Source organism: Periplaneta americana, chromosome 10 (genome assembly GCF_040183065.1).
Source record: "Periplaneta americana isolate PAMFEO1 chromosome 10, P.americana_PAMFEO1_priV1, whole genome shotgun sequence".
NCBI lineage: Eukaryota > Metazoa > Arthropoda > Insecta > Blattodea > Blattidae > Periplaneta > Periplaneta americana.
Window position 1 is genome coordinate 5,199,947 of NC_091126.1, and position 15,571 is coordinate 5,215,517.

At 35.2% G+C, this 15,571-nt stretch overlaps 1 protein-coding gene across 2 annotated transcripts in view; it reads right to left on the reverse strand.

The window, feature by feature from the left end:
• Window positions 1-485: 485 nt before the first annotated feature.
• Window positions 486-15,571, reverse strand: part of Mcm10 (minichromosome maintenance 10 homolog) — a 44,669-nt gene continuing 29,583 nt past the window's right edge. For both annotated transcript variants that reach the window (XM_069836779.1, XM_069836780.1), the window contains 5 exons: window positions 14,258-14,384; window positions 13,024-13,238; window positions 10,274-10,465; window positions 6,215-6,330; window positions 486-646 (listed from right to left, as the gene is read on the reverse strand). In XM_069836779.1, the coding sequence (XP_069692880.1) occupies window positions 6,220-6,330; window positions 10,274-10,465; window positions 13,024-13,238; window positions 14,258-14,384 (645 nt within the window). In that variant the 3' untranslated portion in view covers window positions 486-646; window positions 6,215-6,219. The remainder of the gene's footprint in view (window positions 647-6,214; window positions 6,331-10,273; window positions 10,466-13,023; window positions 13,239-14,257; window positions 14,385-15,571) is intronic.

The following is a 15,571-nucleotide window of genomic DNA, read 5'->3' on the forward strand; positions in this document are numbered from 1 at the left end:
ATATAGAACCTTCGTGTCACCATTCATTGTATATAGCACTTAAGCATTCCTAGATATTTTACTGATTCTTTATAATAATGTTAGTTTATGTATTGTTTTTCTAAACTTATATACTCACATAGGTTTAGTTCAGTTCACTAGCATGTATTTACTTATAAATTACTACAATGTCTTAAGCTTAAACCCTAATGTACCTTCGGGTGAAATAGGGTTCCCCATGCTGGATATACAATAATAAAAAATTCCAACCTTGTGCTATACTCGTAGATGAAAGCAACGTGACACTAATTTACAAATACAAAATTTCTTAATCATTACTTCGTTTTAGTGGCAGTGATATGGAAATGTTACATGCGAATATTAAAAAAAAAAACATTAATTGACCAATTTTAATTTAAGTCTAACTCCAAGAGATCTTCCATGTACTCTTATCTGCCTGCATCATAAGAGAACAACGTCACATGAGACAAATTTACACTTTGCACTAAACACACAAATACAATTTATTCACAAAACAATTAAATTAATTTATACTGAAATATTTATATAAAATTGGGAAATGGCACTTTAAAATGTAGTTCAAAACATTGACATATATCGTCTTCACAAGCCATTGCATAATCCGAGGTGCTAGGCAGGTGCACTCCTATAACAGAGAACAAAATGACACTATGGGTAATTGAATTAATTTTTTCACAAGTGTTGGCAGAAACCAAACAGACAAGAATGAAGTCTCCTTAATAGGAAGATATAATGGATAAAATCTTTTCAAAGTAAGTAGACCCACGTCACTTATTTTTTGCTGTGTTTATTTCTATTCTCTTTAACAGTGAGATCATGTTACAAATGCCTATTGGGAATGGTACAGTGTTGATACTTTTCAGTATGTATCTTGCATTACACCTCATGAGAGTTCACAGAAACTCTCTGCCACCTGCCGAACCTTGAAATCTATTAAATCCAAGTTAGAAAATTATCTTATGACGAGTTGTCAAACGAACTTACTGTTATGACAAGTGGTGTAGTGCATGTTTTCACTTATTCACTATATTTTGATAATCCAGTGATATTTATTTTATTTTATCTGTTTTGTTTAATCATTTTTCCCAGTAATGTCTATCATGTGAGAACTCGAGCTGCTTGTTATCATAAATTTACTTTGGTGTGTGTCCCCAATAATAATAATAATAATAATAATAATAATAATAATAATAATAATAATAATAATAATAATAACAATAATAATAATAATAATAATAATAAAATAATAACAATAATATTATTATTATTATTATTATTTTTATTATCTAATATTTTTATACACTGTACATGTCTCATTTATTTTCACTCACTGTTCACGTTTTATTTTGCTTTTCTCTTTCTTTCTATATGTTACATACCTACACATTTTTGCTGCGTTGTTATTTACATTGCATTAAGATTAACATCTTCAATTTTTTTTACTATATCTTGTAAATTTTAAGTTTAGAGTGTTGGAGAAGGCCATATGACCTTAACTCTACCAGGTTACATAAACTATTATTATTGTTGTTGTTCAGTCAACTGTCTGAAGACAGGTCTGAACCCCACAAGTGATACCAAGAAGGCACCACTTATGAGGCAACTAGGCCAGGAGATAATGGGGTAGGGTGGCCAGTTCCTTTCCCCCTCCATTCTATACATCGTCGATTAGCTACATACTACACTAGTCAGACTTCAGATGCATACAAACAAAAACCAATATTATTATTATTATTATTATTATTATTACTATGCTGTCATTCAGTGGCCATACCTGAATAGTCGGCAGATACGTCCACTATACATAATCTTAGACAGAACAAATTACTGGCTGCCATATGCTAAGTCTCTCTTGGAAGACTTCAGTTGATTTCGTGAGAGGTTAGGTTTACACGTGAATGAATTTCTTATCCAAGACTCCGCTCTATTTTTTCTTTGTTTTGTTTGTTTATTGCTTTTTGTCTGTTTTTAGATCAAGTTTTATAAATAATCTGTTACTTACTTACAAATGGCTTTTAAGGAACCCGAAGGTTCATTGCCGCCCTCACATAAGCTCAACATCGGTCCCTATCCTGTGCAAGATTAATCCAATCTCTATCATCATATCCCACCTTCCTCAAATCCATTTTAATATTATCCTCCCATCTACGTCTCGGCCTCCCCAAAGGTCTTTTTTCCCTCCGGCCTCCCAACTGACACTCTATAAGCATTTCTGGATTCGCCCATACGTGCCACATGCCCTCCCCATCTCAAACATCTGGATTTAATGTTCTTAATTATGTCAAGTGAAGAATACAAAGCGTGCAGTTCTGCGTTATGTAACTTTTTCCATTCTCCTGTAACTTCATCCCTCTTAGTCCCGAATATTTTCCTAAGAACCTTATTCCCAAACACCCTTAATATCTGTTCCTCTCTCAAAGTGAGAGTCCAAGTTTCACAACCATAAAGAACAACCGGTAATATAATTGTTTTATAAATTCTAACTTTCAGACTTTTTGACAGCAGACTAGATGACAAAAACCTCTCAATCGAATAATAACAGGCATTTCAGATATTTATTCTGTGTTTAATTTCCTCCTGAGTATCATTTAAATTTGTTACTGTTGCTCCAAGATATCTGAATTTCTCCACCTCTTTGAAAGATAAATCTCCAATTTTTATATTTCCATTTCGTACAATATTCTGGCCAAGAGACATAATCATATACTTTGTCTTTTCGGGATTTACTTCCAACCCTATCACTTTACTTGCTTCAAATAAAATTTCAGTGTTTGTTTGCGGATTTTCTCCTAACACATTCACGCCATCCTCATAGACAAGAAGCTGATGTAACCCATTCAATTCCAAACCCTCTGTGTTATCCTGAACTTTCCTAATGGCATATTCTAGAACGAAGTTAAAAAGTAAAGGTGATAGTGCATCTCCTTGCTTTAGCCCGCAGTGAATTGGAAACATATCAGATAGAAATTGGCCTATACGGACTCTGCTGTAAGTTTCACGGAGACACATTTTAATGAATAGAACTTGTTTCTTGGGAATACCAAATTCATAAGAAACTCGTTCGATTAACCCAGATAAGCCCAAAAATTTTTTTGTGATAAAAATACAGTAGCACATTAGTTACTCTCAAAAATCGGTTAAATGATGTTGAAATAACTGAAACAAGGAACGTATATTTTCTAAAGCTAACAAATACTACCAACATTATCGCACAACTTATAAAATGTCCCTAACACCAACAATGACATAATATCCGAAGCCACTGCAACTGTCCTTAAAAAAGGACGGTGGGAAAATCTGGGTTAATATAAATAATCTATAAAAAAATATATTCAAGGGCTAAATTAGGTGCAAAATAAATACCTTTTCCCTAGTTCTGTGAACCAGGTACTGCCTGAAGGTGGACTTACACAAATTCACACTACAGGAGATCGGTCATTTTTTGTGTCTAAGTCTGTACAAGTATGGATTCAAATCTAGCAAATTAGTATTAGTATATGGAAAACAATCTTGAATTTTCCTCTTAAATAACTAGATATGGTGACCTTGGGATTTGAAAGCGAATCCAGTGTTTTACCACTGAGTCACCTCGCAACTGTCCATCCACAGTGATCATCATTAGTGTCAACTCTATAACCATTTTGATTTACACTCTCAGAAGAAACGAAAGAGGCCAAATTACTTGTGGCTCCTTTCCATGTATAACCCTCTTCACAATTCTTTCTTTATCTCATTAGCCTGTGATCAAGGTTCCTGCATATATAAGTAACAAATAGCTGATTTCTGGCTTTAACTAGGCTTTTCAAGACTAAGAATGGTTTCTTGGTTCTTAGATCGACACAATAAAAAGGATTTTCTAGCCTGTTGTGAACACTTTCATCTCTTTTGCATAGTTCCATGAGCACTTATTTAAAAGCTTAGAGTTACACTGTTTTAATTATTTCTGGACTCTCTCTCCTCATTTCTTCCTTCTGTTTTGTATAAACAAGCTTGTGTGTGTGTGTGTGTGTGTGTGTGTGTATGCGAGACTGTAGATTTTATTTTATTGGGTTATTTTACGACGCTGTATCAACATCTAGGTTATTTAGCGTCTGAATGATATGAAGGTGATAATGCCGGTGAAATGAGTCCGGGGTCCAGCACCGAAAGTTACCCAGCATTTGCTCGTATTGGGTTGAGGGAAAACCCCGGGAAAAACCTCAACCGGGTAACTTGCCCCAACTGGGATTCGAACCCGGGCCACCTGGTTTCGTGGCCAGACGCGCTGACTGTTACTCCACAGGTGTGGACACGACCGTAGAAGCCATGAACACATGGAAATGGTACAGAATGTACAGATAAGAACACAATCTAGGTAGAAAAGATAAAACGCGTGAGAGAAGTGTAATGTTAACAACTGGTTGTTTCAAAATGTTTTCAATACATCCACTGGAGACATTGGCAACATACTGCATGATCAAAAGTTGCTCGTAGCAGTTCTGGAGGAATCTGAGCGACATGCCACCATCTATCAGATATTTCCACAGTCAGAAGTCACATGGATTCAGGTCAGAGGATCTTGCAGGCCAAGGATTTGAAAAACTTCTGGAGATAATGAGTTCATCAGTGAAGTTGCATGAAGCGACTGATGTGTTGTTGCTCCATCTTGCATAAGAACAGTGCTCTCAACACAGTTACGTTCTTGGAAAGCAGGAATCACATGCTGCACAAGAATGTCCTCATAGCATGCAGACATCACAGTACAGCTAACAGGCCCTTGGGGTGTATTCTCAAAGAAAAACAGACTTAGGCCCGGTTGCAGAAAACACCGATCAAAATATGATTGGCAATCAAGGAGGGTTTGATTGGCCATCAGTTCTATTTCTGTTGCACAAAAAGCAATCAGTGTTTGATCGGAAATCAGTCTTCCATCGGATTTGATCAACAGATTTTTGCTGGTTAAGTCACTGATCATCGATCAAGAAGGCTATTTATGTTGTTCTGTTTATAATGCAGTTACTGTAATTATATAGTAAATAGTTATAGCGTAACAATATTGTTTTCGACATAATGGATTCTTCTGATGAAGAATGAAAAAATATTATTAAGAAGAAGGCGTTTCCGTGATAGACATGAATTGTTTTTATGTATAATGACAGAAAATTTGAGCAAAGATTTAGGTTAAGTAAGGATTCGTGTGTTTTGTTACTTTCAAAAATTGAAACAAATATATGCAGACAGACAAATCGAAACCTTCCACTTTCTCCTATGAACCAAGTTCTAATAATGCTGAGATTTTATGCTGTTGGAATTTTTCAGGCGGTCTTGGGTTATCTTGTTAGGGTCCACAAATCAACTATTTGCCGAGTAGTTAGGAATGTTACATATGAAATTTCTTTGTTATGGCAGGGTCTCATAAATCCCCAAACTTCAAACAGGGAACGAGAGAGAATTTTCAGCCATGTCAGGATTTCCAAGAGTAGCCTAATATTGGTTGTATAGACTGCTCACATCCCCATCCAATCACCTGGTTGAAATGATGCCGAACTTTATCGAAATAGAAAAGGTTTCTTTTCTGTGAATATACAGGCAATATGTAGTCTGCACCATCATTGAAATTCTGGAATGTTGTAGCCCGTTGGCAGGGTTCTACACATGACAACACAATATTTTTAATGAGTAGGTTACGAGCTCCATTTGTAAACAGAGAGATGGGAAATGGAATTATTTTGGGTTATGGAGGCTATGCATATTCCAATTTCTTGTCGACTCCCCTAGCAAATCCCATAACAGAAGCCCCCTCACGTTTTTTTTTTTTGTTTGCTTCATTTTTGTTTCACTATATTGTAGTCTATATACAAATAGAAACCGCCTGTTTCCTTTCTACAAAAAGCAACAAAACAGCAAAACATTCACTTGTTTTCCTAGTCACCGCCCACTTGATGCATTCGTTTCGCGACTTTTAAAAGCATCAAATTGGCTGTGGTTGCTAAACAGCGCTGTTGTCAAATGTATTTCTTTCTTAAATCAGCAATTAGTAAATTGAGACAAGTTGATCGGAGATTCACGTTTGTGCAACGCAATGAACAATCAAATAAATCAGACATCAACTGATTGGCGATCAGGGACTGATTTGATTTGCGTTTCTGCAACCGGGCCTAAGAATAAAGGTGCATTGTGAATTCACACCACACATTGTATAGTTACTACTTACCACATCTACTCTGGAATCAACAGATTAACATTTGCCTGTGTTGAGACTGATCCCAAGAATGTTTCTTCATCTCCTCTTATAGATAATGATTCCGTAAGTAAACATCCTTTCTTTTCCTGCAAAGAATATATACAATGCTCGATCAATTAAGTTTTAACTGTTAATTTGAACATTAACAATTCTTTCTTATCTAAATAAATAAACCACGTGAAATGAGAAAAACTGATGAAAGCACAAACACAGAAGTAGGATATCACAAAATTACTTTTATAATTTAATGCACTTTGTATGAATATAAGTGCCTCATTCCAGTCAGCAATTCATTTTCAAGTACAGTAAATGTTGGAATACACATACAAAAGATTTCAAGAAATACAACATAATTTGTTTTAATAATTCCAGAACAAGTCACGAATATAAAAACGTAATTTGTCATTAATTGTTTCATAACAATTCCGTTGTTTTATAATGTTACAATTTATAGTTTAAATCTTTAAAAATTATTACGCAAAAGACAGGTATAATTTACCCTGCACCCAAATATGTAGATAAACTTTCGTTTTCTGAATTTCATATATGAGGCATTGTGGATATTAGGGGAGAACGTCACAAAGAATATCGATTGCGAGTTCATTCCCAATTTCTGCAACACCTTATATAACAACATTCTTCACGATTCCAAAATAAGATATGTGTTTTAATTTATAAATTGTACGATTTAAGTAGATACACATCACATCAAATAGCTACTCATATAATGCAAGGGTTTATAATGAGCCATGTTTCTTCACTTTATTTTGAAACTTGCTTCTGTGGAAATTCACCTATACATAACAAAGGAGTTTTCAATTCGTGATCAAGAAATATGGGGAATATACGAGTGACTAACAATCCTTAAAGTGAGGGTCTCTCTAATTGACGAACTTTGCTGTCTTGATGGACTAAAATTGCAATGAAAAGTACAAATAATTATGTACATAATTTCTTTTAGGAAAATATTTCTTGCTCGATGGAAATCAGACTGTTCCATTTGACAGTTGCAATACAAAATATATGAAGGAAATATCTGAATTTGATTTGGACTGGTTTACTGGTGTGTATTTTCTTATTCAAAATAAAGACACACTGAATATTAATAAAAATTATTATATTTCATGTGTGTTAGTTCAGGATAAATTGACTTGTTCCTACTCTTAAGTACATGATTCACATTCAAAATCCAAACAATGGTTTAGGTAAAAATTGCTGAAGATGGACAGAAAGGAAGATATTGTGGTATCAGGGAAACTGGAAACATTTACCTGAAATTCTCTACATTAATTCTGCAAAATCATAATAATGAGAAAGTGAGGAATCAAGTTCTCAAGACTCTTTTGTACAGCATAATTTCATTTATCTTCATTCTAGTGTTTAGTTTGAATCCTAATCACCATTTTATCATGTCAAAATGTTGCCTATATTGTTTCTTACACACAGTCTACTTGACACAAGGAGTGACTGTGCGTAACAGAAGCCTATTCATATGGACTGGCTGAAGGACTCTATAATTTGCAGAAATAAGTAAAATAAGTAATTACATGATGCCATTAATCATCATAAGAAAAAGATCCAGTTCGAATTCGATAGCTACAACTTTTTAAATTAACTATTCTCAAATTTTATTCATTTCTGTAACCAAATAAGTTACACAGATTCATTCATTCCTATTCTTATGCTCACCATCATTTCGTATTTCTAAACACCTAAGGTAACATTACAGTGATTGCAACACTTACTGGACAGGAAGTTTTTTAATTTATTAAGTTTTAAATCTGTCACAAAGTCTATAAAATCATTAAAATTATTTGCCAAAATTTAACAAATGCATTTCATAATGCATCACTCACGCAATAAACATTATTAAGAATAATTAATTGAAACATATTAGTTTTTAACTTTAGTTATATTAATATTATTACTATTATCATATTTCCTCACATAATTTGCACCCCTCCCCCCCGCATATTAAGCGCACTTCACATTTAATTATTATTTTGGATTTTGTTTTTCTCCACGTATTTTATACACCATCATTAAAGACGGTATGAGTTTTACTTTCCCTAAGTATTGATTTTACTGTTGTGCAGTTGGCAACACAAAATGTAGTTGCACCAAGGATGCATTTATTATCAACTGATTATCTATCCCTAATATGTCATTAATTACAGACTGTTGGATAGATTATGGTACTGTATGTAGTACAGATAATACATTCATTATGATTACAATAAATTTCATTACGAATCAAGATCATGAAAACTTTTTACTGTTGCAAAATTGAAATAAAATATTGACACAACTTACCATTCCATACTATGTAGCATAAAACCTAGATCAAGCCCTCCATCCACAAAAAAGGTAAAGAAAGGGCGAAAATTACATTTACCATTGATTGTATACTTGTAGTAAATAAATAAACTTTAACGCGAAGCATAACTGAAAGAAGTGCTCTGAAGCACTTTAATAACGAGCTATACCGATATGTTGCTATCCATCTGGTCTGTGGAAAATATCACAGCCTATGGATGGAAACAAGTACTAAATGTTTGAAAAGAAACAGACTGTTATCACGCACTTCTTTTACTTAACTGTAACAATCTTATCCTATGCCAAGATGAATAATAATTCTTTGTTTTCATCAAATCACTTTCTACTTGCATCATACAAAGTAAGGAAAGAGAGAGAGGACAATATCTATCAAGTGCAAAGGTAATCAAATTTCTGCACAGTGATTAATTCGGTAATGTCTAGATGTGCCCAGGCCGGCAAAGCAACACTGTGATTCCCTGGAAAACCAGAAGATGCACAGGCTGTGTTATACTGGGTGCATATAAATAACTGGTGAACATTTCATGTCGTGAAAGAGGAGCATTCTTGATAAGCTTCTCATTATCTCAAAGAGATAGACGTCAACCATTAAGAATAAGAGTAGTAAATTACACTACCAGTTTAGCAACCTTAATTTAAAGCTTCAGAAAAGTAAATCTCAGCCAGACTATGAAAAATAAAAAGTGTGCAGGGAATCAAACCAAAAACATTTGTCAGTTCCCTTGAGCAAATAGATCCTGAACTGCTACTACAGTCTCGCAAAAGTTAAGGATTGCCCATCACGAGGCAGTCTTTTTTTTTTAGTGAGAGGAGGGGAGTTGAACTAAATACTGAACATCATACAAACAAGCCTGCAGCACTATCCAGTCGTACAGATAGAAGCAACAGGACAAACTCATTTTAAACGAAGGTCCTTGGATTATAAAATCGAATATCTGTGGATTGAACAATCTTAAGGGTGTTACTTTTACAGTTAATACTGAAAGTCAACAAAGAACATGTATTTACGTTCCTAAACCACAGACTTATGACACCAAAAACTGCTTCAAGGACACGATAGTGATGTTGACATTACTCCTATCATGTTACAAATTGTCCCCTCACTTCATGTGATGTAGAAATAACTTTTTCTATGCACAAGTTAATTTTTAAGGGCAGGAGGAACAAGTTGGATCCCGAAAACATGAAAAACATTGTCACAAAATATCATAAAGTCATGGAAGAAAATTAATCATCTGCATCGCATTGGTTTTAATTAAATTAGTAATAGCCAATAAGGCAAAACATGAGAAATTGAAGTGACTGTGTTTTTTTTTCAAGCCCAATAATTTGAATATTTCCCATTATATGACTAGTGTTTTGTTTTTTGTGGAAGCCTATAACGGTGGGTCTGCAAGCATACATAAGTGCATATTTTAGGGTTTTTAGTGCATATAATTCTCAATACTAGTCACTAATAACTGACTAAAAAAACAAATTACTCCTGACGATTGATGCATCATTATTGTCAGTTGGTCTCTCTTTTCACTCAACGTGTCGGATTTTCAAAGCAAGAATCCCATCCAGTGCATCTGCTCTCTTCAGAAGAAAACCTGCTTACTGATGTCGTCAGAAGAACTTCCAGTCATCTCTTACGATGTCTCACATACACAAAGGACAATATAGCAGTAATTTAAGAACTACATGACTTACACGAATCATTGGTGCTCTCATCCAATTTGAATTACCACAGTTCTTACAAGGATGTAGAGGAATGAGATCGAGGGTCACAGTTCTGTTTGTACAGTGTCCACACTTGAAGAATCGCTTAACAGCATCCAAGACCTTCAACGGGTGAGATTCAGAACGGCACATGTCAGAAGCACTGAATGCCGTGTACTTGCACTGGGAACAGATTTTAAAAAAATTATCTTCACGAAGACATACTTTCAAGCATTTCACAGCAATTTAGTACTTTAATCACATTGACAACCACACTACCCTTTAAAGTTTATTTTCTTGAACTATCTAAAAAATACCCATGAAAGACTGCAATGGCAATCACGATCACTTGGCTAAGAATGTGCATAGGATTTGATTTTAACCACCATCTTTTTTCTCCTATGCAAATTCCAGTAAGAAATGGATCAAGTTCATCTTCTATGAAGTCGAGCACTTGAAAATGAAAGTCAATAATAAAGTGCACAAGAGGTAATATCTTTATTTTTAATGGTTTGGCATTAGTAAACAATTACAGGCCTAATATTACAATCGTTTCTATAATTTCCTCTTTAAGAAAATCGGTATTTGAAAGTAATACGAGGGCTATTCATACAGTAACTTCTGTTTTCATATAGCGTGCATAACAAGAGACAGTGGTGCCACTCTTGTGGTGGAGTGTACCTTGAAGCAGTACACGTCGAGCAGCAGTAGAGTCAAGATCGTGTCTTTGTTCCTCTCTGAGCCACGTGCTGTCAAAATGTGTGCTGCAATCGCAAGCCCCACCAGGTGTGAGGTACGTTCTGTAATAAGATTTCTTGTGGCCAAAAACTGTAAAGCTAGTGAAATCCATCGCCAATTTTGTGAAGTTTATGGGCCAGACATAATGAGTGATGGTGGTGTAAGACAATGGTGCCATATGTTCAAAAATGGACGAACCAATGTCCATGATGAAGAGAGAAGTGGTCGAGTGAGTATCGTGAATGTAGATCTGATTCGTTTGGTTAACGAAAGGGTTAGAGTAAACCGCAGGTTCACCATGTCTGAACTTAGTGAGGATTTTCCACAGATTAGTCGTACTCTTCTGTGCAAAATGATTACCGAAGATTTGGGCTACCGGAAACTTTCTGCCAGATGGGTGCCTAAACTCCTTTCTGAGGAACAAAAAGCTCAGCGGATGGGAGCAGCATTGTCCTTTCTTGAGCATTACGAAAGAGAAGGTGATGCTTTTCTCGATAAGATTGTGACAGAAGATGAGACTTGGGTGCGGTATGTGAATCCAGAAACAAAGCTTCAATCAATGCAGTGGGGCCATACTCACTCCCCAAAAAAACCCACAAAGTGTCGTCAAACACTTTTCACGAGGAAACTCATGGCAACTGTCTTCTGGGACAGAAAAGGAATTTTGCTAGTGGAGTTCTTGCAGAGGAATGCCACAATTAACGCTGAGCGTTACTGTAACACACTAACAAACTTGAAAAGGGCCATTCAAAACAAACATTGTGGCATGTTGACCTCGGGGATGATTTTCCTGCATGACAACGCCAGCAGCATACAGCACGTCGTACTGTGTCCAAACTGCAAGAGTTCAACTGGGAAGTATTGGATCACCCTCCCTATAGCCCAGATTTGGCACCTAGCAATTACCATCTCTTCATGCACATGAAGACGTCACTTGGCTCGAAGTGCTTTGACGATGACGAAGAGTTGAAAACCAGTACCGAGGGTTGGCTTCAGTCGCATGCAGCCGAATTCTATGATTGCAGAATTTCAAAGCTCGTCAAACACTACAATAAGTGTCTCAATGTGACTGGAAACTATGTGGAAAAATAAACTAGAGTGTATACTTTCAAACGTATTGTAACCCAATTCTGTAATGTCATTCACAGGTTTGTAAAAAATAAACGGAAGTTACTTTATGAATAGCCCTCATACTAATGACTAATAATGATATGATACAGTATAAGCATTTTTTTTACTTGATTATTTAACGACATTGTATCAATAACTAAGTTATTTAGTGTCACTGGGATTGGTGATAACGAGATAGTATTTGGCAAGATGAGGTCGAGGATTCGCCATAGAATACCTGACATTTGCCTTACAGTTGGGAAAACCTCGGAAAAAAAAACAATCAGTTAATCAGCCCAAGTGGGAATCAAACCCATGCCTGAGTGCAACTCCAGATCGGCAGACAAGTGCCTCAGCTGTGTACTTCTTCTTTTCAAATCAGCAGTAGTGTAAATCAACTGTTGGAGGTTAGACTGTAAAACTGATATAATTGATGAAATGTCTAAACGTAATATCAATGAAAGAACTGGTATTTACCAAAAGAAAAAAAATATATGAACTCTATCTTACATAGAAGTGTCAATTTACTGTAGACTGAAATGACAATGGTTCACGCTCACTGTTTTTGGTCTGTGGAAAAAATCTATGTAAACTCCTAGCCTCTTAGTCACATGTCTCATATAATTCCACTGAAGAAACAAAGATAATTTCGAAGGAAATAATGAAAAGAGGAAGCAACCTTCTGAAATACATGGATGGGAAGCAATACTCGGAAAAATCTGAAAAATGATTAAGATTAATTTCTAATGAGCAGGGAATTCATCAGTGACAATGCTGGACCCATAATTGGCATCACAAATATCAAAATGTCATATACCAATAATACCTGAATTTGGAAGAGACTGGGTTAAACCAAAGCATCTTCAGATAAAAGTTAATGGATGAAAATCTACCTTCATACAGCGTACTGCTTTACAAGCAATCTTGTATGTTTCCAGCATCTTCAATTCCAGCTGTTCCTTCTTCTCCAGTTTCTCGAAGTACTCCTCCTGTTTCTTCTCCTCATTGGCTTGTAGGAGTTCCGAATGTTTTGAGGTGGCATTCATCAGCTCTTGGAATCTAGAGGAGCTAAAAGGTTTTGTAGGAGGAGGAACTACTGCAGAGGTACCTGTAAAAGGTTTGACATCCTATAAACAGAAATTACCTTAGAACGAATATTTCCGGACTCATCTAAACATACTTATTGATTCTCTAATCATCAACGATTCTGCAAGTATCACTGTCGAGTTCAAATGTTAATTTCCTCTAGTAAATTAACACTTCGTTAGTATGCTACCAGTTTCTGGAAGTATCAAATAAAGCTTGGAAACAAATTGACACTTGAGCAATAGTAATAAAATCAAAACGAATTTCAGTATATAACTGTCACAGGATAAATGCAAAAGGAAATTTTATTTGTTTATTTGTACAGACAGTCAACTATTTCATTTTACATATTGCAAACAGGTAAGTTATCATAAAATAAAAAGGTTATGGCATACATTTTAGATAGCACTCTGAGGCCATATAAATTTCGTCACAGTTAAAAACGGATTTCCACTCAAGAAGTAGTTACATTCATCCTTAAAATGAAAAATGATGACAATTTCTACAGATAAATATTCCAGACTAAAAGTCCTCCATTCGAATCTCTCGGGACATTTGCAGGATGACATCATTTTCATGTTTTAAGTGCCCATATTCTAACTAAAAAAAAAAAAAAATGAAAAAGAAAGAACAGAAGACCACCTACAAACCTGCAGAGCTTTATGTCCATATTAGAAAGATACTGGAGAGCAAAAGTGCTAATGACTTCTTCACTGAGGTATAGAACAAAATGTAGTATTATCCATGAAATACAACCCAAAGTTGTCTGAGTGTGTGGTTTCTTTTTGTCAATTATGGTGTTTCCCATATATACAGTACATATATACACATATATATATATATATATATATATATATATATATATATATATATATATATATATCGATCCATTTTCAAGATGAAGTATAGCTTTTCTTGCAACTTTTGTACCACTTGAAACATGATATAAACACAATTAATTCTGTCTTCAGAGATGCTTCAATGAAACTGTTAATTTTTTACTGATTTGAGTATGGAGTATCACATAATATTCTTCTTTACCTTGTGATCCTGCAGAAGATATTTTAATAGGGTTTTCTATCTTGAATGAACTCTTATCTTTCTTTACACTATTCGGATCTTTCTTCTTGATTGGTCCATGTGTCCGAATCCACTTCTTGGCATTAATCTGAAATAATTGGATATAACAAAAATATTATTCTGAATAGGTCTCGTAAGTTACTTTGAACACCGATGTTATTCAAGCTACGAGATATAAACCATTCAAGATTAAAATTATATTATAAAGACAGGTGCTAAAGCCACCCTTAGCTACAGTCCCCTCATTTGCAGTACCAGAACTGGAACTTCCAGTCAACAGGTCTGCGTTATGTCAGACACTGACTGATGATGACTAACATCATGCTACTCTTTCATCAGTAATTTTATTGTTGCTAAATACTTTTAGTTTATTTGAAAAAACACGATTGTTAGAAGATGTGTATGTAAAATGTCAGAATAAAAGAAAAGAAATGTCATTATTGAAGTTAAAAATAATATTCGTATTAATAACGATCGCTATAAAAAATGGAATGAAATGTGTGCAAAAGACGAGAAAACACGAAATTGCGATGGATGTTTCCATCAGCGGTTTCCCACCATATCTCACAGCATAGTGTGTTAATTTAAATTTGTTCGAGTCAGAGAGTTTGTATGCGAATATAATATGCATCCCAGTTTTCAAGACGAAATTTTGTCAACAAAGATGCCCATTATAGTCGCGTAAATACGGTATGTTAACACAAAGAGCTGCATTATTGTACACTTGTGTTTCCCTCTTGAAGCTCATTATGTTAAAGGGGAGGGAGACATTCAGTCACCTCTGTGCTTGCTTGGTTCAGGTATTACATTCTCAGCTATACTCGTAATTTCAGCACAACATTTTTCTACCTGTCTGATTAATATTCGTGTTGTAATGTTATTAATATCATCATTGCTTTCCAGAGTAAAAGTACCGTACATTACACCAATGACCTGTAAGTGATGCCCTGGAAGGAAAACTGTACAGATCAAAAGGGTTGGTCCTTAAATGTAAGATTCTAGCTGTTACGAAAGTTTACTCTTATATGTCTACACTAAAAAGCAAAAAATGCCAATTCTGAAACTGTGGTTGCCCTGACAGTCCTGTGTGTGACAAGTGCTACAATCAAGGTCAAACAGAGGAATCTGTAATCTCAAGTTAAGCGCATTCCCAAACCCACACCGGCTGACTACACTAAGGTTTGCTGCACACACAGGTTTCGAGCAGGCAATCCCCCTTGTCCCTAAGTCAGCCCCCTCTGTGCATTGCCAGCCTACGATCGGGGAATGCTATGA